This window comes from Odocoileus virginianus, chromosome 18 (genome assembly GCF_023699985.2).
Source record: "Odocoileus virginianus isolate 20LAN1187 ecotype Illinois chromosome 18, Ovbor_1.2, whole genome shotgun sequence".
Classification (NCBI taxonomy): domain Eukaryota; kingdom Metazoa; phylum Chordata; class Mammalia; order Artiodactyla; family Cervidae; genus Odocoileus; species Odocoileus virginianus.
This window is the reverse complement of record NC_069691.1, coordinates 53,085,142-53,108,516: the sequence shown is the minus strand read 5'-3', so window position 1 is coordinate 53,108,516 and position 23,375 is coordinate 53,085,142. Positions and strand designations below refer to the sequence as shown.

Genomic DNA, 23,375 nt, shown 5'->3' with positions numbered 1-23,375 from the left:
GAGTTAGGTTCGGAAGGGATTAGACGCTCTGAGGACCACGCAGACACTGGCCTGCTGAGTCTGTGAGAGCGTGACATGGCCGCATCTTCTTCGCAGGTGCTGTCGGCTGCCTCCGCTGCAGGCGTCTCTGTGGCTTTTGGTGCGCCGATCGGAGGAGTGCTGTTCAGTCTGGAAGAGGTAGGTTAAGACGATAGCCGCCACCAGGAACAAAATGATCCCCAAGCACCGTTGGTGTGTATGCCGCACTGCTCAGTCTTGTCAGCCGGTGTGATAGATGCTTTGTTTTTAAGTTTTCAGATTTGTTTTCATAGCTACTTTTCACTCTTTCTTACATTAAAAAGTCATAAAAAGTAATATGTATGTTTATTGAGACTTTTTAAAAAATATTATCCATGTATAAATGTGATTACTTAAAATTTAACCTTTTTGACATGATTAAAAGTAAGCACGAATGAATTAGACTTAATACAAAATATTTGAAACAGTCCTTATTTGCTCAATTATAGCTTTGTTTTTATTTAAGATTTTTAATCATTTTCTAAATCATCTTTTTAAATTTTTCATGTGATTACTTCTGTGGCACTTATTGATGTTTAAGGAAATAATTCTAGTCACTTAAGTGGAATATTTTGTTTTTGTTCTTTCATTGGTGCTTAAGAGTTTTTACACAAAAATGTGACTTAGAAATGGTTTAAAATTTACTTTTCTCCCCCAGTTGTTTACATTCTTTTTGCTTCAATAAAGAAGAGGGAAATTTAACCCTTTTTTTATAAACTAACAGGAGTGGCGATGGTACATTTATTCTTAACTAACACGACTGAACTGGGGTGAAGCTCATTTTGAAAATAACACAATGCTAGGTATTTTAAATAGTTACTAGACATTTATAATCATTCGATATTGTGAATTTGTAATGGTGTGACAGCCAAGGTTACTAAGGTAGTGGTGATTTTCTTCCCGCATTAAAATTCATCATGCATAAATTCTAGCGTGATATTTGCTGCTGGAGCTGTAACCTGTCAGAGTGGTTTTCTGAAGCCACTGCAGTAACGTCTCCCTGCTTTCCTAGGTCAGCTACTACTTTCCCCTGAAGACTCTGTGGAGGTCCTTCTTTGCTGCCTTGGTGGCTGCCTTTGTCCTGAGATCCATCAATCCATTCGGTAACAGCCGCCTGGTCCTCTTCTACGTGGAGTATCACACTCCGTGGTACCTGTTTGAACTGTTTCCCTTTATCCTCCTGGGGGTGTTCGGCGGGCTCTGGGGAGCCTTCTTTATCAGGGCAAACATTGCCTGGTGTCGCCGCCGCAAGTCCACCAAGTTCGGGAAGTACCCGGTCCTCGAGGTCATCGTGGTGGCAGCCATCACCGCGGTGGTCGCCTTCCCCAACCCGTACACGCGGCTCAACACCAGCGAGCTGATCAAAGAGCTGTTCACGGACTGCGGGCCGCTGGAGTCGTCCTCCCTGTGTGACTACAGGAACGACATGAATGCCAGCAAGATCGTTGACGACATCCCTGACCGCCCTGCGGGCCTGGGGGTGTATTCCGCCATATGGCAACTGTGCCTGGCTCTCATATTTAAGATCATAATGACTGTGTTCACTTTTGGTATCAAGGTAAGTATCCACGTGAGGGGGTCCTGAGGTAACCGTGGCGGGTCCAAGACTTGCATGTGGAAAGAGAAACAAAGGTTTTATCTGAAGATTCACAGATACAGGCTGAGAAAGCTGTCTTAGGGGTTTAACTTCTAGTTGTGGGAAAAAGACTTTTTGGCCATCTCGTTGAACACGGTGTCTGTGCCGTGTATCAGCTTACCCCAAGCCCCGCAGCTTCAGAGAGCTGCTCACCGTGCTCTCGCTGTTGGGTCAGCTGGTGGGGTGCTCAGCTGCGAGGCTGCGTTTGTGGTCAGCTCCGCGGCTGTCTGCCGACACGGCTGGGGCCAGGCATCTCAGAGCCGTCTGTGTGCCAGGCAGCAGGGCTGAGCAGGTCCCGACAGCTGCGGTGGCCCGCCAGGGCTCCTGCCCCGTCTGTCCATCTGTCTGTCTCTCTCCCTGTCTCTGGCTTCTCCTGCGTGGTGGTCTGGGTGGGGTGGGGGGTAAGGGTGCTAGGTGCCTCTCGTGGCAGCTCAGGGTCCCTGCAGTGAGGGTCCTCAGAGGCCCGTTTCTGGCCCAGCCCGAATGTCTCCTGCGCACGCTGCCTGTTGTGTCCCGCTTCTCTGCATATGATCAGCAAGGTCCTGGGTTCCTGGGAGGACACACTCTGTACTTCGGGGGTGGTGGCAGAGTTGTGATCATGTTTTAAAGCCATTATATTAGCTTCCTGTTGGTGCTGTGACAAGTCACCACAAAATCACACACATTTAATACAATCACAGAGATCAGAACTCCAAATTGGATCTCGTTGGGCTGAAGTTACCATGTACGCAGGAGTGATGGAGGTTCTGGGGGAGAATCTGTTTTCATGCCTTTTTCAGCCTCCAGGAGCCTTTGCTCATGGCCCCCTTCCTTCTCTCAGAGCCAGTGTGTCTGGTCACATCTCGTTTTATCTCAACATTCTGACACAACACTTCTAAATTTTTCTTTTACCTTTAAGAAGCTTTTGTGATACTTCAGGCCCATCCCTGTCATCCCCGATAACCTGTTTCAAGGTCAGCTGATGAACACCCTGAATCCCTCCTCGTGTACTGCAGACCAGATTCCCAGGAAACAGGGTGTGGCTCTCCAGAGTGGGGAGCCCCCACTCAGCCTCCTGTGATCCTGCGGAGCAGGCCGCTAAGGCCCCTGCCCTCCTCTGCCCTGGCTGAAGCTCTAACATGCAGGAGAATGAGATGCCTGTTTGGTCCCTTCTAAGGAGACGGTTTGGGTTACCGTTTCTTTGGGCTGGAGAAGGTGGTTTGTTACTCTGTAACTCAGTTATTGCGTCGTTAGGGAGACTGTGTTTTTGTTTTTTTTTTTTTTTTTTTATTTTATTTATTATTTTTTTTGCGTCGTTAGGGAGACTGTTAGAGCGAGGGTGTGCTGCAGCTTTATTTTTGCCCTGTGAGAGGGGGGTCCCACTACCCATGCAGGGCAGGTGAGCAGGGAACCTGCCTCACTGAGCGTCTGCCCTGTCGCAGGTCCCGTCTGGCCTGTTCATCCCCAGCATGGCCATTGGCGCCATCGCCGGCCGCATCGTGGGCATCGCGGTGGAGCAGCTGGCCTACTATCACCACGACTGGTTCATCTTTAAGGAGTGGTGTGAGGTCGGCGCTGACTGCATCACCCCCGGCCTGTATGCCATGGTCGGCGCGGCCGCCTGCCTAGGTAAGGAGACTGGGTGTGGGTCTGTCTGGCTGGCGGGCGGGCTGAGAGACGAGTGGGGTCAGGGAGCAGGGCCCAGTGGGGCATCGGCCTGCGTAGAACCAGTTTTCATCTTACCTGTCCCTGAACACGCGTCGGTGCAGAACTGTAGGTGTGGCTAAATTAACATCATTTCAGTGTGTGTGACGCTTGATGGCAGCAGACATCTCCGACAGCATAGGCCTGTTTAGTCCTGTCCGAGGAGCTGCTTGCGCTCTCCGTGGCCTTACCTGTGACCTCTGGCGTGGCTCCCGGGTCCACACCCCAGCGGAGCTGAGCATCTTCGTCCCAGCTCCGCGGTGATGACTGGGAGCCGTGGTGAAAGGTTTCTTTACCAGCCTGCCTCTGCTTAAGGTGCATCGATAGCCGGAGGGAGAAAGGTAGCTTCTGTTTTAATGAAAAGAAAAGCAGAATACTGGCATTAAATTCCTAAGAATCTATTTCTTATCCTCTTGAACATGAAAAATCACTTTTTTACATTTGAAATGTCAGCGTAATTTTGGCTATAATATTTAGTTATACTTGGTATCTTGACTTAGTTCTGCTCAGTGAGTTAAAATTGTGTAGTTATTGACCTTCAGGTGTGTCATAGATGAAAGTGACGGAGAGAGTGGTTCTCTCCAGAGAAGCAGGTGCTCATCTGTGCCATGGGGAAGTGGGGAATGACACAGAAAGAAATGTGAACACAGGCCCTCCCGCCAGCCAGGCGTTGGAGAGCCTCAAGGTGAGCGGCGGCAGGGGCTCGGCTGGGGCGGATGTGCACTTTGTTCTGAGGAGCGGGCTTGGCAGGGGGCGACTTCATTCACGAGGCCAGGAGTGTGCAGACGGCAGAGCTGGGATGATGAACCTGGCATTTGTGGGGTTGGAAGAGACTGGCAGTGTTGCAGAGAGAGCATTGTGGGCACCTCAGGAAGTGGAGTTGGGTTGGTGAGGAGGAGCGTGATTCTCATCAGGACAAGTTTGTGTTTGGAATCGGTCAGGTCTGTAGCAGTGTTGTGGCTTTGCCATTTTCAACGTGAGGACTCTGGGGAAGTTCCTTTACTTTTTGATTTTTTATTTTCTTCAAAATGGAAGTAATAACTACTTGTCTCTTGCTGTTGAGGGTTATATACAATGATATGCATTTAAAACTGTTAGCATAAAAATACCTGATAAAATGTGCATGTAGTTAAAAATAATAGAAGCCTTTCTAAACTGCTTGGGGCATCCGTAGCATAATGCAAATATGTCATATATAGTGGGCTCTTTCTGCCTTCTGTTCTTAGGCTAATAACAAAAAGAGTGAGGTGAAGCTTGTTACTGCATAACCTGCAGTCCCCTGGTAGGTTGTTGAGCAGAGAAGCAGCGTGGTAGAAGTAGCAGTGAGGGGAGGTTAACCTGGAACGCGGCTGGTCAGGTGGAAGGAAGGTAATGGGGCTGCGGCCAGGGAGGGAAGATGAAACAACTCAGGCTGAGGAACAGAGTGCTGAGGGCCGACTAGGCTGGTCGGAGTGAAGATGCTGTGAGAGGAACCTGCATAGACGTTGCAGAGCAAATCTGAGAGGACGAGATGAGAGTCTCGGAATGAATGAAGAGTGGCCACGCGGTTGTCGGGAGGGAAGTGGTGCCCGGCGTCGCATCAGGGAAGCTGCAGGGGGAGCTCTCTGGAGAAGAGGAGGACTTTGGTTCTGAGTGTGTGGTGGTTTCTGCACTAGGGGGTCACCCAAAGTCTTCACAGTTGGAAATGAGGCAAGCACGGCTGTATAAGATGAGGTATGAGTAGCTGGAGATGGGGGCGGACACCGCAGTGGGTGGAGAGGCCTGGGCCAGGGAAAGGGCGGGTCCCTGTGGTGGTCCTGTGGACACTGAATGTTCAGATGGACTTCATAAGGGGGTGTTAGAGTATTAACAGAGATCACAAGGCGTCCAAATGTTTCCACTCACTTTGCAGAGATTTTATTAGAGGACAGATGCATTAATTTAATATTCTACCCACAGGAGTTTAATTTGTAAATGGGTGGTAAATAAGTTAGCTCTAACATGCTTCACTAAACTGTTTTAAGAATTAATCATCAGCTTTCATGGGGGTGAGATTATGTCCTTGTTATAGTGTTAAACCAAAACAGCAGATCATTTTAGCTGGTCAACTGTGGTTTTTGTTTTTTTATCTGAAGTATAACAGGTTTGAAATGTTATAAAGAAGATGGGTGTTTCTCGGGATCTTATCACAATAGTCGTGATCCTTTTCACTAAGTTTGTTTATAGTTTGGGTTCACCTGCCTGGTGGAGCAATTCTGCCACTGTGGGTTGGTGGGGACCCTGTGCTTCCTGACCATGGCCCTTGCTGTTTTTCAGGTGGTGTGACGAGGATGACCGTGTCCTTGGTGGTTATCGTCTTTGAGCTCACGGGAGGCCTGGAGTACATCGTGCCCCTCATGGCTGCTGTGATGACCAGCAAATGGGTGGGCGATGCCTTCGGGAGGGAAGGCATCTATGAAGCCCACATCCGGCTGAACGGGTACCCCTTCCTAGATGCCAAAGAAGAGTTCACCCACACCACCCTGGCTGCCGATGTCATGAGGCCTCGGAGGAGTGACCCCCCGCTGGCCGTGCTGACCCAGGACAACATGACGGTGGACGACATAGAGAACATGATCAACGAGACCAGCTACAATGGTTTTCCCGTCATCATGTCCAGGGAGTCGCAGAGACTCGTGGGCTTTGCCCTCAGAAGAGACCTGACCATTGCCATAGGTACCCTTTTAAAGAAACCCACACACGCAGACACACACCCGTCTCTGACTGGCTCTCAGTGTCTAGGTACCTGGGTGGCCAGATGCAAACATATAATAGATTTTTGAAAGAAAGGGAAACTGTAAAATATAATTTGTTGAGTTTGTGGGGGCAAGTGGTATATTGTGTATCTCTTCATCTCTTAGGATTTTTTTAGGAAAGGAATTCATGCTTCCATGGGTTGTTTTCCACCTAAATATTGTTTGAACTTTTGATTTGGCATTATTATGAAAGCTTGGAGTCAGACTCTTCTTGCCCAGAAAAGTTTAGTTGACAGCCTTCATAATAACATGAACTAGTACTATGAGGCCTTAGTAACTGTTGAGGTATTCAGCTAAATACATTCTCATTGTTTGAATGCAAGTTATTGAAAATTCCATCATCTTTGGTCTGTTTCATATCCAATCCACAGGGTATTGCTTTTTAAATTTTGGAATTTAGATTTATACTATTAACTTGTAATATATAGTTTCGAGATAATTGAGATTTTATTTCTGGTTAAGTGCCAGGATAAAAAAGGAAGTCCTCCTATATTCTGTGCTGACATTCCTGAAAATGGATTGATAGTTTAAAGGCATTAGCCATCTGTGTTATTTTTTTTTAGATAAACCATTTCTGAGGAGGAAACCAATTTTGTTCCTCCAAAATGTATTTATCCCCTTTACTTGTAGTCCTGCAGTATTGATGAGGCCGGTAAGACTTCTGCATAATCTGACTCCTTTTCTAGTCTGACTGCTCTTCCCAAACCCCCAGAGGTGACAGAGGGTATTTTCGTCCAGCCATTGCTTTGGTGCTCACTCCCAGTGTTCAGTAGGGGACTTGGAGCTGAACACGCAGAGCATCCAGCCGATCCCCAAGGGTCACTCCTGTGAACCTGGCGCCTCCCTCCAGCTGCCCTCTCTGGCTGCTGCAGAAGGGTTGTAAAATGTTTGAGTTCTTGCACCGTTTAAGAGGGAAGGCTGGATGGTGTGATGAGCAGTATTTCTCACATCAGACTGGAAGCTGTCAGCTACAAAAGCTATTCACGCACAGACAAGAAAGAAAGTCTGCAGAGCAGCCAGTTCACCCGAGGAGATACGGCTTGGAGGCCTTCTGTAGCCCAGTGATCCTGGCACTGTGAGTCCTGCTGGAGGTCACGGAGTAAGGGTTCCAGAGTGTATGGCAGATAGGGCTGCGTCTAGGCGTGTCCACCTCCAAGCCGTCACCATGGCAACGTCAGAGGAGCGTTTCCTTGTTTACTTTTTATACTGTAAGGTGTAAGAGTAAATGAAGAAGAAAAGGGTGGGAATTTTGGTGTTTATATAGAAATTTGAAGGAAAAAGCCCAGGTTTTTAAAAGATGAGACGATGGTAAAGTTAAGAATTATTTGTACTCCCATTGATTCTGTGGATATATTTTTACATATTTTTTATTACTGTCTTGGGAAATAGAATATTGGCATGAGAGGTTGCAGGGACTTGGGGTGCCTTAGGTCTGTGAGTTCTCAAACCCTGTTGTCAGAAAGCTTGGTTACATTGTGGTCTGTTGTACCATACCTTAAATGTTCACACACATATATTTTGCTAAAGTTTTAATTTTTCAGTGGGAAAAATAGACCTGTATGCCAGGTTTTTTATGTTATAAACAACATATTATATATGATATATAGTTTATGTAAGATATAGTATGTAGTTTAATATATTTATATAAGATATATTGTTTATCTATATTTATATAAGATACTTATGAAAATATTTTAGCAAGAAAGAACGCTGGAGTAAGTCATGAGCTGTCTTGTGTCTGGGGATAGGAAAACTCAAGATTTAAAAGACCACTTTTCCCCAGATTTATTTATAAATTCTCCATTTTTATGTTATTTTCATGAAAACTTTTTTTTACTTTATGTGTAGACGGTACATACACATAGTTGAAACTCAAGAAGGTTAAACACACGGTGAAAAGCTCTCGCCCATGACGTTGTAGCTCCGCAGGCAGGCACTCTGCGGCTTCCACCGTTTCTGTGGATGGTATTCAGCGCGTCCGTGCATCTCTGTGTGTTTTTCCCTTTTTCTTCTTCAGCAGCAGATTGTATCATTCGCGGTCCTGTGTCTCATCTTCTCCACTGCACGGTGTGTTCTTGGGCCTCTTTCCAGATCACGCTATCTTTAGCAGCTTCAGCGCCAGAGTGGAGGTGCTGTGGAACTCCTCATGATTATAAGTCAGCTTACTGGTGAGGGACGTGTGAGAGGCTTCCATTCTGCTCTGATGAACACTGCTTCCTCACACAGCTGATAACCTCACGCAGTTGATGTTTTCTCTGGGCACAGAAGTAGGCAAATCCTGGAAACGGAGTTGTTGAGTCAGAGAGCAACACGTGTGATTTTGTAAGATATTTTCAGACGGTATTAAGTCGTGGTTCTGCCACGTGCCCTCACCAGGCGTGAACAGCAGTTTACTGTGTTCAGGTTTAGTCCAAATGGAGAGGCATGCCTCCTGCCTTTTTGTGTCCAGATGTATTACTGAGGCTGAATGTTGTGTGGGCTTCTTTAAAATGAAGCACAGGATTTCACTGGTTGCCCAGTGGTTAAGACTCCATGCTGCCCATTCAGGGGGCCCAGGTTCGATCCCTGGTCAGGGAACTAGATCCCACACCATGTGGCATGACCAAAAGATTAATAAAGAAGTAAATAAAAAGCAAAATGAAGCATATGTTTAACAGTACTTACAGTGTGAATGGAATTGTCTTTTCTGTTTCCCACCTTAGGGTGTAAAAGTGCACCTGCTCCTTTCCATGTGTATGCTAGGAACTGTGGGTTTTACAGGGAGCTTGTTCATGTGTGAGAACTTGGAACCCGGGGACACAGTGACCAGGGTCAGAAAGCTGTGTGCATAGGGACAGGCTGCCCCCTCGGGAGTTTCTGTGCGGAGCAGAGCTTTAGCACACCTGGGGGAGACCCTGCTCAGGCTCTCCCCACAGCAGCGTTACCAACCCCAGACTGGGGAATGGTGCTTACTCAGGAATCCGAACGCTAGTCCCTGGACCAGTCTCTGTGTATCTCTTTGTAGGAGTTTAAATGAGCCTAGTACCTGCTCAGGTAGTTGAAACACCATGCTATGAATATAGTGACCTGTTTGCTTTCTAAATTAACACAAGTAAGCCCTTCTTCTGGAAGTGAAGTCTACATCTGCCTGCACTTCTTAAAAAAAAGTGAATCGTGTCAAAATTCGGGTGGTGATTTCTGCTTCAAAGGCCCTTGAATGACATTCAAAACCCAAACGTAGGAGATGTCCTGGCACTTAGTACATGTTCAGTAAGAGTGCTTGTGTCAATAATGCCGGCCTTCATATAAAAGTGGTGTTCTTCAAGCATTGTATTGGAGTCCCAGGTGGACTCCCTAGGCGTGGGCCTCTGTATCCCGTAGTGAGGGCTGTCTCATTGCTTGTGCAGGTGTAAAGGCCCTTAGTTCCAGGAAATAAGTAAATGAATCACAGTAATCAATGGCTTTTTTCTCAACTCTTCTGGAATTGTTTTATCATTAGATGTATATTTAAGCAGTCTTTCTGCTTGTTTGGACTCATGGTATAATATGTGGTCAGTTAAGGTTTCAGGTTGAACACTGGGCTTAGCTTTATAAAGCACTTGGAATGACTGTCATTCATGATGGGCCAGTAACCTGATGTTGCTTTGGGCTGACAACAGCTCAACAAGCATTTCTCAGAAGTCAGTTGCTGAGGGGCTGTCTTCTCCCCAGAGTCTTCCTCATGCTTTCAAGGTGTTAGGGAGTCCCAGTGTTAGAACCCCGCTGGGCGTTACGCACGGTGAAGCGGGCCTTAGTGATCGGAAGGAGTGGAAAGGGTTGCAGCTTGTGTCTGCGAGCTGTGCTCACTGTTCCACGCAGGACTGAGGCTTAGTATGTTTGTTTAAATGTTTCTGTAGCTGAATTTCTGTTCAAAATAATGTTCAGTGTGACAAATGCCACATGTGTACACAGTTTTGAATTCACACTGGCCCGGCAGTAGGAATGTGAGCGTTTTCGTTTTCCTCGGGCGTGCTCTCCCTTTTGTGCGTCTCCTCCTTCCTCCCCGCGGCCTGCACTCCTCCTCTGCAGTGTTCTGCCTCTCGGCCACGTCCTGTCTCCACGTCGAGAGGAGGCAGCGGACGCAGACACAAGGCGGGAGCCCCGGCAGGGCCCCAAAAGCCGGAACTCATGACCCTCACAGATAAACCCTGAAGGTTGGCCAGCGTCCATCCACCCCGCCTCACGGCTCACCTGCAAAATTAAGCTTGAATGCCAGAAAAGAGCGCGAACTAGCCGGTTCACGGCAGGGGACAAACAGTGCGGTCCTGGCAGGGGCGTGGAGTTCTCTGTGGATCCGGCTGCGAGGCAGGAGGTGGGGCGCCCGGGGCGGTGGGCCCCGGAGGGGAGGCTCCCTTAGTGAGGGCTGTCTCATTGCTTGTGCAGGCGTAAAGTCCCATGGTCCCAGCACGTTTCCTGGTCCACGTCAGAGTTAGACAGCAGCAACGAAAATCATGCCGTGCTGATGATTACAGCAAAAATAGTTTACTTGCACAAAGATGATTTGTTATTAGTGGGTTCTGATTCTGTCGAGTGCAGGAGATCGCAAAATAGCTTTTCAGTGAGGGTTTTTTTCTTGGTTAGGAAGAGAGGGAAAAATGAAGAGGTCAGAAGAATATGTTTGCTCGCCGTTGTAAACCTGTGACAAGCAGGTCGCCATGACAGCAGAAGGAGCCCTGTCAGAGTGTCACGGTGGTCTCCTCTGTCTCTGCAGAAAGCGCCCGGAAGAAGCAGGAGGGGATCGTGGGCAGCTCGCGCGTCTGCTTCGCGCAGCACACCCCGTCCCTGCCGGCCGAGAGCCCCCGGCCACTGAAGCTCCGCAGCATCCTGGATATGAGCCCGTTCACGGTGACGGACCACACGCCCATGGAGATCGTGGTGGACATCTTCCGGAAGCTGGGCCTGCGGCAGTGCCTCGTCACGCACAACGGGTGGGTGTGTCCCCCTCTCGTGCGGGGCCCTCGGGGTCGGGGTAGGGGGAGCCCCGTCAGGCCCCTGGGGGAGGTCTGCCGTTCAGGATTAGCCCCTCATAGTCCCACTTACCAAGGGTGGGCAAAGTGTTGACTGCCAGTTCTCTGCTGAACCAGGAGCGCTTCAGGGCTGCAGGGAGGCGATGTCCTAGGGGGTTGAGGAGGGGCTGGGGGGCCTCCAAGCTGAGGGGTCCCTTTTCGGACAGCAGTGGACCCCACTGCATGGAGCTCTGCAGCGGCCTGTTCTTGTAGATATTTCATGGTCACAGTCTTCGTCTCTAGGACAGTAATAACTTTCTGGCTGTTTACTATTTGATTTATTGTTTGGTGAGGGAAATTGTGTATAATTAGTCAAAGTTGATGGATTAGTTGAAAACCTTTTGTAAATGTTCTGTTTCCGCTTTTCTACAGTCTCCATCTGCAAATCCTGTGAATACAGTGCTGGCAGATAAACACTTATGTATTTAAAATGCACACATTGGTTTTTCTGCCCTTCGCACATAACCTGGCCATGTTTCTCCACGTGGGAGTTTGGGGAAGTATGGTCTGGTGGGAGTCGGGGAGCGGGGAGACCCTGCGCCTCTGCCCCTGGCGCCCGCCTGCTGCCTGGCGCTGCTCCACGCTCCCGGGCCTGGAGTGTGCCTCCCTGCCGCCCTTCTCTCTGGGCCCCTGGTTCCCACCACACTGCCCTTCCTGCTCGGAGCCCTCAGGACTGTGCTGAGCCTGAAGGCTGAGGACAGCGAGGCTGGTGGAGTAGGCGGGGCAGCTGCCCCGAACCGTGTGAGACTGCAGGAGGACCCAGCGGTCCCACAGCCATCCTGTGCAGACAGAACACGCCCTCTCCTGGGGACGGCAGGAGGTGGGTGCCTCCGGCTGCAGCCCCTCTGCGGTCCTTCTGCATGGAGATGGTCATCCATGTGGGAAGCTGTGCCCAGGCCCGTGGTCAGCACGGGTAGTCCAGGGAGCAGTAGCCTCCCAGCTCAGAAGTCCTGCCTCTTGCTGTTTGATGTGATTGTTGACCAGTAGAATCCATCTCTTTCTCTGTGATTTCTTTTTTTTTTTTTGGCCATACCATGCGGTATGTGAGATCTCAGTTCCCCAACCAGGGATAGGACCCATGTCCTCTGCATCGGCAGTACAGAGTCTTCAGCACTGGACCACAGGAAAGTGCCGTGATTTCTTGGACACTGTATTAACCATAAGGGTCTGGAATACAAATAGAAGCTAGAGAGCATGCCTCATGGCTAGTGTTTGCACTGTGCTAGCCACTGAAGGTAACTCCAAGAAGCAGGGAGGAATCGGCGGAGGGATGAGATCTTGATCAGGGGCAGGGAGTTCTATTTTTGTTTTTTTTTTTTTCAAGATAAGGGTTTTCTTTTTATTCTATGACAGAGTCCAGGTACAGGTAGTTGTTGGGAGTGGTGGTGGGTCCAGGGTGTCCAGAACACAGTCCCTGGGGCTTCCTTGGCGCTCTGTGGCTGCTCCGAGACTGCAGGACGTCTGGTCGGCTCAGGGTGTTCAGGCTCACCAGCACTGTCCCTCTCGGCTCCTCTGAGGATTCCCCCCAGAGACGTGCCCTGCAACTGCCGCTCACCTGTCGTTCCCCCAGAATACTGCCGCGTGGTCTCTGGATGCATGTGTTGTTGCATAATTTAACATTTAAAACTCGAAGTGTGCTAATAATGGAAAGGTTGAGAATTGACATCAGGCACTCTTAGATTCCTTGGGCGACTTAAATACTTGTCTCTGCACACTCTTCCTGCCACACTGTAACCCTTATCCTTCTTATGAAAGACAGCTCCATGGTCTTCCTCAGCCAGTGCACCTGGCTGGATGTTCGCAGTCCAAAGTGTCTTTAGCCTTGAAGGAATGTTCACTGTTCTGGAAACCAGAGGGCAAGTTGTCTGGTTCAAATGCCCTCAGACTGCATTGATGAGAAATAACAAAACAACCACAATAATACTGCTCACAGGGGAGAACAGGAAATACATAGTAGTCAGTGCTGATAACAGTGAGCAAATGATGGTGGGCAGGATACCAAGACCTTACAGGCTTGCCAGGGGTTACAGTCAGTTCATTATCCTGCCTTCTATTGATTGTAATCATTTTCTTGAATTATAGTGTTACAAAGAATATTCAGTGAACATTCGTATGCACTAATTTACATATGCATATCTGAAGAATATGCAGGGAGAAATAGCTGAGAGACATATCAATAACCTCAGATATGCAGATGACACCACCATTATGGCGAAGAACTAAAGAGCCTCTTAATGAAAGTGAAAGAGGAGAGTGAAAAAGCTGGCCTAAAACCGAGCATTAAGAAAACTAAGATCATGGCATCTGGTCCCATCACTTCATGGCAAATAGATGGGGAAACAATGGAAACAGTGACAGACTTTATTTTCTTGGACTCCAAGATCACTGCAGATGGTGACTGCAGCCATGAAATTAAAAGAAGCTTGCTCCTTGGAAGAAAAGCTATGACCAGCCTAGACAGCATATTAAAAAGCAGAGACATTACTTTGCCGACAAAGGTCCGTCTAGTCAAAGCTATGGTTTTTCCAGTGATCATGTATGGATGTGAGAGTTGGACTGTAAAGAAAGCTGAGCACCGAAGAATTGATGCTTTTGAACTGTGGTGTTGGAGAAGACTCTTGAGAGTCCCTTGGACTGCAAGGAGATCCAACCAGTCCATCCTAAAGGAAATCAGTCCTGAATATTCATTGGAAGGACTGATGCTGAAGCTGAAGCTCAAATACTTTGGCCACCTGATATGAAGAACTGACTCATTGGAAAAGACCCTGATGCTGGGAAAGATTGAGGGAAGGAGGAGAAGGGGATGACAAAGGATGAGATGGTTGGATGGCATCACCGACTTGATGGGCATGAGCAAGCTCCGGGAGTTGGTGATGGACAGGGAGGCCTGGCATGCTGCAGTCCATGGGGTCGCAAAGAGTCAACACGACTGAGTGACTGAACAAAATTGATCTGAAGAATAAAGTCCTAAAAGTGAAAAATTTGAAAGTTAATGCATTGAAAATTTAATAGATATTTTCACATTATCATATAAAATAATTTACATTCAATGTTAGCTCATGTTTTGAAGTATCTCTTTTTAGTATAAAGAATTTCATGGTCCCATATGTGACATGATTATAGTTACAGTTTTTGTTGTTTATCGCATAGCGATATCACTGCATTTGAAATGTTTGAATTTTAGTTTTTAAAACAGCATCCCATATTTGAAAACCCGTGTTTGTGCATGTATATATGAGATGACTTAGTTGGCTCATTTTGACTTAGTTACTAGTTGTCAAACATGACTGAGTGGACTGCTGAGTTTGGTTTATGTGCTTCATACTTGGGGAGTCATGGCACGAGACCGTGAGCTTGTGTAGCTACAGGCGTGTGGTTTGGCCTCCTAGGGTATTTGGCACTAAATTTTGCACATGGTTGGTTTTCTGCAAATATTAGTTGATTTGTGTATTTTTCATGTTCGTGATCAGTTGCTTCAAATTAAGGTTTTTCTCCTCTCCAACTCACTGTGGGGGAGAAAAGCAGATTCTCACAGCTTTTCTCTTACATCCCTTCCCTAAAATGAGACTTTTTGAGGTTTTCTAAGGATTATTTTTGTTCCATTTATTTTAGTGTAACCATAGGGAAATGAGACAGTAGGGGAAATCCTCCCACTTGGTGGTTTCCTCCAGTTAACGGGCATCAGCTGGACTGGGATTGAGAGCGGCAGTGGTTCCAGGAAGGTTGGGGACCTGGGTGAACTACACGTCAGCTGTCGTGCGACAGTGTAAGCCTGGGTCTGTTTATGTAGGATGTGCCTTGTAGTTACTGATGTGTCGTCAGAAATCTGGATTTTATGTTACGTTATTTTATAACTAATGAAAGATGAGTGGCCATTGACCGAACAAGCCTATGTGGTGTGCTGCCTCCAGGTTTGTAACTGGTGTGCAAGGCAGTTTTACGCTCAGGCGGATCTTCAGTGGTGGGCAGAGTGTTGGATGATCAGGTGTCACAGATACTGATGGGAGAAGACGTGCGTGTCAGCAAAATAGCTGTATTTCCTTTGTTTAGGGTTGTTTAAAGAATAATGGTACCAAAGTTCATTGTTTAAAGCTTAATAGGTACACGCTAAAGGGAGTACCTTTTCGTAAAGCTTTCCGGGTGGGGGTCCCTTTGGCAATAAATGGCTCAGTCGGAAGCCAGGCTGGGTCGTCCTCAACTCTGACCTGCGCGGTGTTGCTCTGTGTGCCTCGCGTGGCTGGGCCTCCTCAGTTGTCACCAGTGGGCATGTCCTTGTGCAGTCCTGGTGAGGCACGTCCCGGTCGGTGGCGATCGCTGCCGCCGTGCACTCGGCTGACAGTGCCAGCGCAGGCGCTAGAGAGGAGTGAACGGAGTGGGCGCTGGTAAGGGCGGACAGCTCAGGTTCTCTCTTGAGCCTGCCTGTTCATAAGAGAGCTTGGGGTGGGAGGTGCCGTGGTTACATTTTCCTTATTTTTGTCCTTCAAGGAAAATAGGTTGCTATAAGAAGAGAGCGCATGTCTTCTGCATTTTAGTGGAGAGTCTAATGGTCAGCATGTTAGGGTTTCATACTGACTCCTTAGAGGTGGAAAACAGCTGTGTGTTTGGGGGAAGAAGACTTGAGAAATCCAGATCTGCATATGAAAGGAGAAAACGAGGTTGGGGGGGAGGGTCTTGCCCATGTTTTGTGTTCTGATAAGCAGAATCTTTCAGAATCCTTCAGCTTTGGTGGAACCAGCAGGACGTTCACAGGAATGGCTCAGAATGAGTTCTGTGGCCATGTGGGTCAGGAAAGGGTTGGATCAAATGCTGTAGAGGTTTCTTTACTGTGGAGCTTTGCACACGGGGTGGACAGTAAGCATGATTTTCCAAACGTGCACCTTTTGGGCGAGGAAGCCGGCGGGCAGAGGGACTCCTGGGCCTGGTGTTTCTGGACACAGATACTCTGGGGCAGCGTGCTGGGTCGAGCCTTATTGCTCTTTCAGCATTGTGCTCCCCCAAGGAAACAGTCATCTTTTACAGGAGTCAGATTTTGCATTGATTTTCCCCATACTTCTGAAATTAATAAAGCGTGACTGAGTTTGTCCTTATTACTCTGAAATCTCTTTTCTCTAGTAACTAAAGAGAGGAAACATACGTATTTCCTCCTTTTATGGCTGTTACTTTGTAAATACAAAGATTACTTTATAATGTATAAGTTTGCTATTTTGTCCTTAATAAATTCATGACTGACCTCATTGCATACCTCAAGGTTTGGCAGAGCTTACTAACTTAGTAACTGAAGTTAATCATTGTATGTAATCGGATAGAGAAGAGTAAGAATTAAACTGGGGTTCTTTTACTTAATGTCAAGATGCTCACTTTTCTTGATTGCAACTATATATGCAGGTGAATTGGTGATTGTTTCTCTTTGAACACCTGCTGAGTGGGTGCTTATTTTATGTGGGGCATGTTCTGAGCTATTGGAGGGAGACGTGCTCCCACGTTCTGAGAACTGTTCAGCTTGTCTTTGTTCTTAAGGATAAGTGCGTCGTTGTAAAAGATGAGAAGATATCAGCAAAGAAGCGGTTTTTGCCTCTGCCAGTCCCTTCCCTGCCTGCTTCCTGCCCATCCATCCCCAGGCGCCTTCCCTTCCCCGTGACTGACCGCTGTATAAGCAGCGTCCTGTGGGCCCAGAGCCCTTGACTGAGCAGGTCCCCTGCTGGTGGTCTGAGGCAGTGTAACAGAGAACTGGCCTAGCCAGATGGCAGGCAGTGCAGTCACCCTGCAGGGTGTGCTGGAGGGGCTTCCAAAATTGAAAGAGGAAAGCTTTTAAGGTTCTCAGCGTCCATTGTGTATACTTTCGTAGATTGGAGTTGACTTCATTCACTTCCATTATAAAGGTGGATGCAGTGAGGAGGGCTGGGGGCTGGCCCTTCAGGAATGAGAAGCACTTTCCTCTGTGGAAAGAACATGAAGCTGCAGTTCAGAGTTGGGCAGCTGTGTACTGATGGTGTTTCTTTGTACTTTTTTTTTTTTTTTGGAGTCATCTTCATTTTGAGCTTTTATCATCTTGATTTTTAATTTAAGAAGGACAACTACCTACCAGTATTTAAAGTAGGATCACGTAATTTGCAAAAGCCAGTAGAATTAATGCAGTGGTACCTGGGGTTTCAGAGCACTTGTGTGTGAATTTTTCTGAAGCCCATCATGTTTTAGCTCTTTCTCGCCCTCTGTATCGTGATGGTAGGACCCCTGCCCAAGTCCCCCGCAGTCATTAGCATCACGTGGTCTGTTGCAGGAGCCTCTTGGGGATCATCACCAAGAAGAACATGGTAGCACACCTGGAGGAGCTGACGCGGCGCGCCGAGCCCCTGGTGATCACGCGGCTGCTCCCCAGACTGGGCGGGGGGCGGCTCCATGCCCTCGCCTCCCCCACCGGGCTTGTTAGGCCCTCCTCCTCACACGGCGGGGTGTGCACACCCTGCCCTGGGAAGCAGCAGGCCCGCCTCCTGGCCACCACAGCCTCTCCTTGGCTTTAGGACTGTAGGCAGTGTGGTGTGTACAATCCTACAGCAAATATCCCCACTCCAGCCAGGACGCCTGCTCCGCTTCCAGTGAGCCCCCCAACCCCGTCCCTGTCTTTCTTCCCTGGTCTTGGCTGTGTCGTGGGAGTCTAAGCCCACATGTGCACACGTGGTGTTACCCAGCTCAGCGGCCCACCCGCCCCACACCCCCTCAGTCCCGGGGCCTGGGCTCCACACCCTCTGGAGGCTGTTTCTAGAGCGCGGGCAGCGGCTGAGGGTCACATGTGGTGACTGTACCTGGCCGTGGGTCCCAGTGGAGTCGTGACTAAAGAGGATCTCGAGTGCTTGGATAAGTTGTCTGGCGCTGGCAGTCTCACGCTGGGCCCTTTTGCCTGTGGTTGTCACCCCTCCGTGAGGCCTGTCCCCATAGACTTCAGTCCAGCACTGATCTCCATGCATCCTTTTTGAAGAAACCACTGGCCAGAAAAATAAGTAGCTACTCATCCCTTCTGCTTTCTGCTTCATCTGTAATAATCTTCTAGGACTGCTTCCTGATTTTTTTTTTCACCTGCCTTTTAATGTAAGCGTTAACAACTCAGACTTTCATAAAAGCACTGTGCCTTTTTTGACTAAAATCAGAAAAGGAAGACATTGATAACTGTAGTAGAAACTTGGGTCATCCTAGAGATTTATTCTTGGGGTTCTGAAGTTTGTGATTGAAATTCTCTGTTGACCATTTTAAGTGCATTTTACCTGAATTGTATGTGCTTTCATGAAGATTCGACATACAGCAGGGCACTCTTTAAATCAGTTTTTTAAAGACAGTTAATTTTGGCTTTAAAGAAAAGTGCACTCTAAAGGGGACGTGGCCATCATGTTTTCTTCTGTCTCGGCCTGGTGGAAGGAGCTGTCCTCCTCAGCTGGGCTCAGCACTCCTTCTTGTTCTGCATTCTGCTCTCTCTCGCTGACTCATGTGACTCAGAGGCTCTGCCTCCGCGGTCTGGCATTCAGTCTCAGGGCAGGGACACTGAGCGGTTAGGGGCGTCATGCTCGATACCTCCGAGCGTGGGTGCTGGGTGTTGAGTTACTTGACCAAGTTGCTTTTTGAAAATACAGACTCGGGCTGATTGCTTTGCTCTCCTTCTGTCATCAGAAAGGATTTAGCTGTGGGTTTAGCTTCTCCTTTCCCTTTCTTTTAACAGCAACCTTCTGCTTGTCGTTTTCAGACGCCTCCTTGGTATCATCACAAAAAAAGACATCCTCCGTCATATGGCCCAGACGGCAAACCAAGACCCCGCCTCCATCATGTTCAACTGAGCCCCGCGGCGGAGGAGGGGGAGGACGCCGGGGAGGAGGCCTGCCTGCTCAGCAGCAGCTCACTCTGACCGGGAAGCAGGACTGGCGGCGGCGGGCTCCTGTGGCGGGGTTTGCAGACGCTGCTGTGGTGCGGGGAGGGGAGGCAGAGGCGAGCAGCGCGTGCCTCCCATCCCAGCCAGTGCGCTCAGCCATGGAGGCGGCCCTGACCCGACCCCGCCCTCTCTGGCACTGCAGAGAGGCCGGCAGGCCCCGTGTCAGAAGGGATCCCTCTGAATTGAGCCATCTCTAAGACTGCAAGGTCTTGCCCTTTTTTTTTTTTTTTTTTAAATCAAAACTGTTGTGTTTAACTCCTGAACCGTGCAGGTAAAGCATTACCTTTCTACATTCCGGACGAGCTTCTTCCTCTCCCCTCCCCCGCGAGCTGTCACCAAGCCTCTGAGTGGTGTGCACGTGGGGAGCAGTCCTTTCTCATATTGAGATGTGCGTGGTCTTACCGGGGTCTTGTCACAGGGAGGGAGTGGGTGCTGTGTCCCCACAAGAGGTGCTTGGGGCAAGCCCACGTACCACAACCGGGGCGAGGCGCCGCGGAAGCTCTGCGGGGGGGAGGGCGTGCTCGCGGGGTGCAGGGGTTCAGCATCAACCACAGGGGACTTGACTGGGAAGGATGGACAGTTTTCTTCTTGCTTTTCTCACCCTCTCTGACTTGATGGATAATGTGAACTGGTCTTAGCAGATTTTTCTGTTTCTAAATCTCCTATAACACAAGTACTATTGAGCGTAAGGAAATGATGCTGCTTTGATAGTGACAAGAAGGAAGTGTTGTGTCGAGCTGCACCTGCTATGAGTTGCATGTTTAAACACTGGAATTTTCTTTTTCTTGAAATTAGATCAGTCTGGTTTTTTTTCCCCCCTTTCCTTAAGGTATTTTACTGCTGACACTGAAGAAGAAATGTAATTCATAACTTGCACTAAATGTATATTTCTTTCTTAAAAATTTACCATTCTTATTTATATTTTTATGGATTAAAATTTATAAAATACAGATCAGTTAATATCACACTTAAATACTTTTACCTTTTTAATGTGATTTTTATAGACTAATTCAGACTTAGAAATATGGAGATATGAACAAAGTTTACAGTGGGAACGAGGGTCTAAGATGTGGTGTGGTTGTTTCTTTGTGATCACACGTGTACGGAAACCTTTTCTCATCTCTCACTGCCATCCTCTGGGTTGTTTCCGGCTTGTCCATTTTGACTCATTAACTGGAAGCTGAAAAACTATGTATTGTTTCGCAGATTAAAAGTTAAATAGTGTTAACCTTAAAAAAGAAAAAGAAAACAATAGAATGGCAGAGGGAGCAGTTAAAATATTGATCTGAACAGAACTTGTAAATCTTTGTGGAGGTCATGTCCAGGTGTTCAGTGACATTTTGAATCCACGCTGCACTTTTTTGCACAGTGGGCTGAAAATGTACTGGATGTGTTTGGAATTTGGGGTTTTGGAAAATACCTGTCTTAATCATGGTCTCAATTCACATCAGCAAAGGCAGTTCACTTGAAGCACTGGCCTGATAATTCTGGATTATGTGTCTTGGGAGGCAAAATGAATTTTTAGAGACAGACATTTTTCTGAAACACATCTTGCAATGAGCTGTTTTTACATTTTGGAAGTGATTGTTCAGTTCTTGATTCTTAATAAACCTGTCAGGTCTGGGAGATCACAGATCTTTGTGATGCTGAGGATTTATAAGATCTCGAAGCCATATTAGAATGACCACTGAGAGTTGAGCAGACGTTAGGAATTCCATGACACCTGAGTTTTGCTCTGCCTGCAGTTAGTGCTTTGTCCTGCTTCCCCCTTCTGGCCACCTGCACACTTGCTTCCCCGTGTGGCGACAGCCCTGCCTGAGCCACGGTCAGCTGGTCTCCTCTCAGCCTCTCTTCCGTGCGTTTGCCTGCGGCCCAGCGAGCGTGGGGGCTCCGTGGCCACGCCGCGTCACATGCAGCCTCACACATGGTGTCTGTTTTATCTCCCTCGTTTCCTTTCCGATTTCGGGTCCTGCGTCACCCTGACGTCTCAGGCGGATGCAGATTCTCTCCTGTGTGTCCGTCCTGCTGAGACGCGGGGGCGCTTGTGGCTGTGTCACTCCATCCCGCTTTCCTTCTGGTATGTCGGGTGTGTCTGCGTGTCCGCCCAGTGAGGGGAGTTGGAGGCCATGCGGTGGAAGTGCCCGGCCCAGCGGAGTGCAGGCGGAGCCTCATTGGAGTACCCTTTCTGAGAAGGTATGATGAGAATGGGCAGGGTGTCAGCATCTCTTCTCCTTAATAATTGTGTTCAGTTCTGACTCATGAATGCCTAGTTTGTTCATCTGCGATGTTGCCTAGAGCTGTATTTATCTGTTTTTATTTATACTAGTGTAGTAGAGCTGCATATCATTACAGTACAAATGGTGACTGTGATGAGTCAATCAGAAAACCTATTAAAATCTATACGACAACGTGTGGTCTGGCCTTTGATTCCCTCGGTCACCGTGCTCCGGGGCCACTGCTGCTGTGTGTGTCGTGTGGCTGGGGCACCCAGCGTGCACCCCCCGGGGTGTCCTGCGTCTCTCGGGCTGCGAGGCAGTGCTGTCCTTGGCAAGCAGGAGTCACGGGGACCCGGCACGCGTGTGGGTGCAGGGACCACACTCCTCAAAGGAGACAGGTAAGTAACCTGCAGACTGTTTCTGAGAGTGCGGTGGCTCGCACACAGAGCTGCCTGCGGGAGGGGAGACAGACACTGGAGCGATGTCCATGCGTCCAGGGCCGTGAGCCTGGTCCTGACGCGCCCAGGACACCTCGTTTTGCTGCCCTCGTGCTGCTCACGTGACGGCTGAGCACCAGGTGTGCCCCTGGGACTGCTGGGCACGGGCATCAGATGCTGGTACCTGCCGTGAGCTGCTACTGCGGCTGTCGGGCACGTGTGGGTGTGACCCCGGGGAGCCTCCTGCTGTTGTGGCCAGTGCCCGGCAGAGCGCCCCCAACCGGGGGAAGGGGCACGACACGGCCTCAGGGGCGGGGATGCTGGGCGTGCGTGACGAGGCGGGGTGAGGTGTGCGCGTGCACGCACAGCGGGCCGACAAGGCTTCCCATGGGCGGGTGAGGACACCAGGTAGGTTTCGGCACTGGAGGGTCGAGGGCAGGGGCTTGGCCGGGTTGGGATGTCAGTTGGCTTGGCTGCACACACAGGACTTGCTCGTGCCGGGGAGCAGAAAGCTCTGTGCTGGTGCCACGGGGCGAATCTGTGGGGACACAGATGAGAGCACTGTCTTGTGTGAGGTTTCACTGCTTCCCCTTTTTTCTTAGCTGGATCATTCTACATGTGCTTGAGAAGTTGTATGGAAGACAGTTTGTAAGCTCCAGGTGTGAGCAAGTCTGAGTTGGGTGATGGTTTTGTTAAATTGGGTGAAGGTGGAGCTGCTTTTACTCATGAAAGAACCCAGGTACTGGGTGAAAATGAACAGGAAGGCAGGTGGCATCCGGGAGCCACAGCAGCTGCTGGAATGGACCTGAAAATGTCTGGTGAGTGAGATTTCAAAGGACCAGGCCTCCAGTGCAGGAAGAAGGTGAGAAGGGGAGGTTTGGTGTCAGACTGGCAGGAGCTCACTCTTGAATGACCAAGTCTCAGTCCTTGGAAGGCCAGCCCCTCCCCAAATGTGTGACCAGCCCTTGGACACAGCTGCTGGGCGTGGAGCCTGGAAGTGTCTTCACAAGCCTGTTCTCAGGAAGCCCTGCTCATAGCTGTAATCTTCACATTGTAACTGCCATTTTCTTGGCACTGGTGCCCAAACCCTGTTTTGGCTCCGATATAACAAGCCTGATGATGATGTGCATGCAGGTGTGTGTGAGGGATGGATGATAAGCTGAATTTTTTTTTGTACCCTTTCATTTATTCTTTGATAAGCAATCCTGTTGAAATCTGTATTACTGATCACAAGGCAAATTAAAAAAACTTATATTTGAGGTGGCTGGATCAACAAATAGCATGGTTAAAGGAATCTTGAATTTCTAGCTAGCTTCCACTGTCTTAACGGAAGGTACACTTGACATTAAGGTAAATGTGTTAACTATTTCTAAATACTTCTGCAATATTAACAAGGACCTTTGAAGGTAAACAAATCTGTGGAAAGAGCTCAAGTGCTGCTTCTTAGATTGTTTTAACACACTCTGTAACGTGTAATGTTTAACACAAGGCGCTTGGTGTTCAGACGCACCCAGGACCTGCAGGTCGTGCTCAGGGAAGGGACTGCATCTGTCCTCCGAGCCTGGGCCCTCTGGCAGAACGGCCCCATCCTGGATGGGACTGAGGCCCTATCTGCTGCATCTCAGCTGCCCGCGAG

The 23,375-nt window shown here is 48.7% G+C and overlaps 1 protein-coding gene across 7 annotated transcripts in view; it reads left to right on the top strand.

The window, feature by feature from the left end:
• CLCN3 (chloride voltage-gated channel 3) overlaps nucleotides 1-21,494 on the top strand; it is a 98,030-nt gene extending 76,536 nt beyond the window's left edge. For 5 of the 7 annotated variants that reach the window (XM_020904343.2, XM_020904344.2, XM_070480696.1 and 2 more), the window contains 7 exons: nucleotides 97-177; nucleotides 1,070-1,615; nucleotides 3,115-3,301; nucleotides 5,672-6,070; nucleotides 10,880-11,096; nucleotides 17,452-17,527; nucleotides 18,904-21,494. In XM_020904343.2, the coding sequence (XP_020760002.1) occupies nucleotides 97-177; nucleotides 1,070-1,615; nucleotides 3,115-3,301; nucleotides 5,672-6,070; nucleotides 10,880-11,096; nucleotides 17,452-17,527; nucleotides 18,904-19,062 (1,665 nt within the window). In that variant the 3' untranslated portion in view covers nucleotides 19,063-21,494. The remainder of the gene's footprint in view (nucleotides 1-96; nucleotides 178-1,069; nucleotides 1,616-3,114; nucleotides 3,302-5,671; nucleotides 6,071-10,879; nucleotides 11,097-17,451; nucleotides 17,528-18,903) is intronic. The other 2 variants (XM_020904346.2, XM_020904347.2) reach the window with 1 other exon arrangement.
• The last annotated feature ends 1,881 nt before the right edge of the window (nucleotides 21,495-23,375 follow it).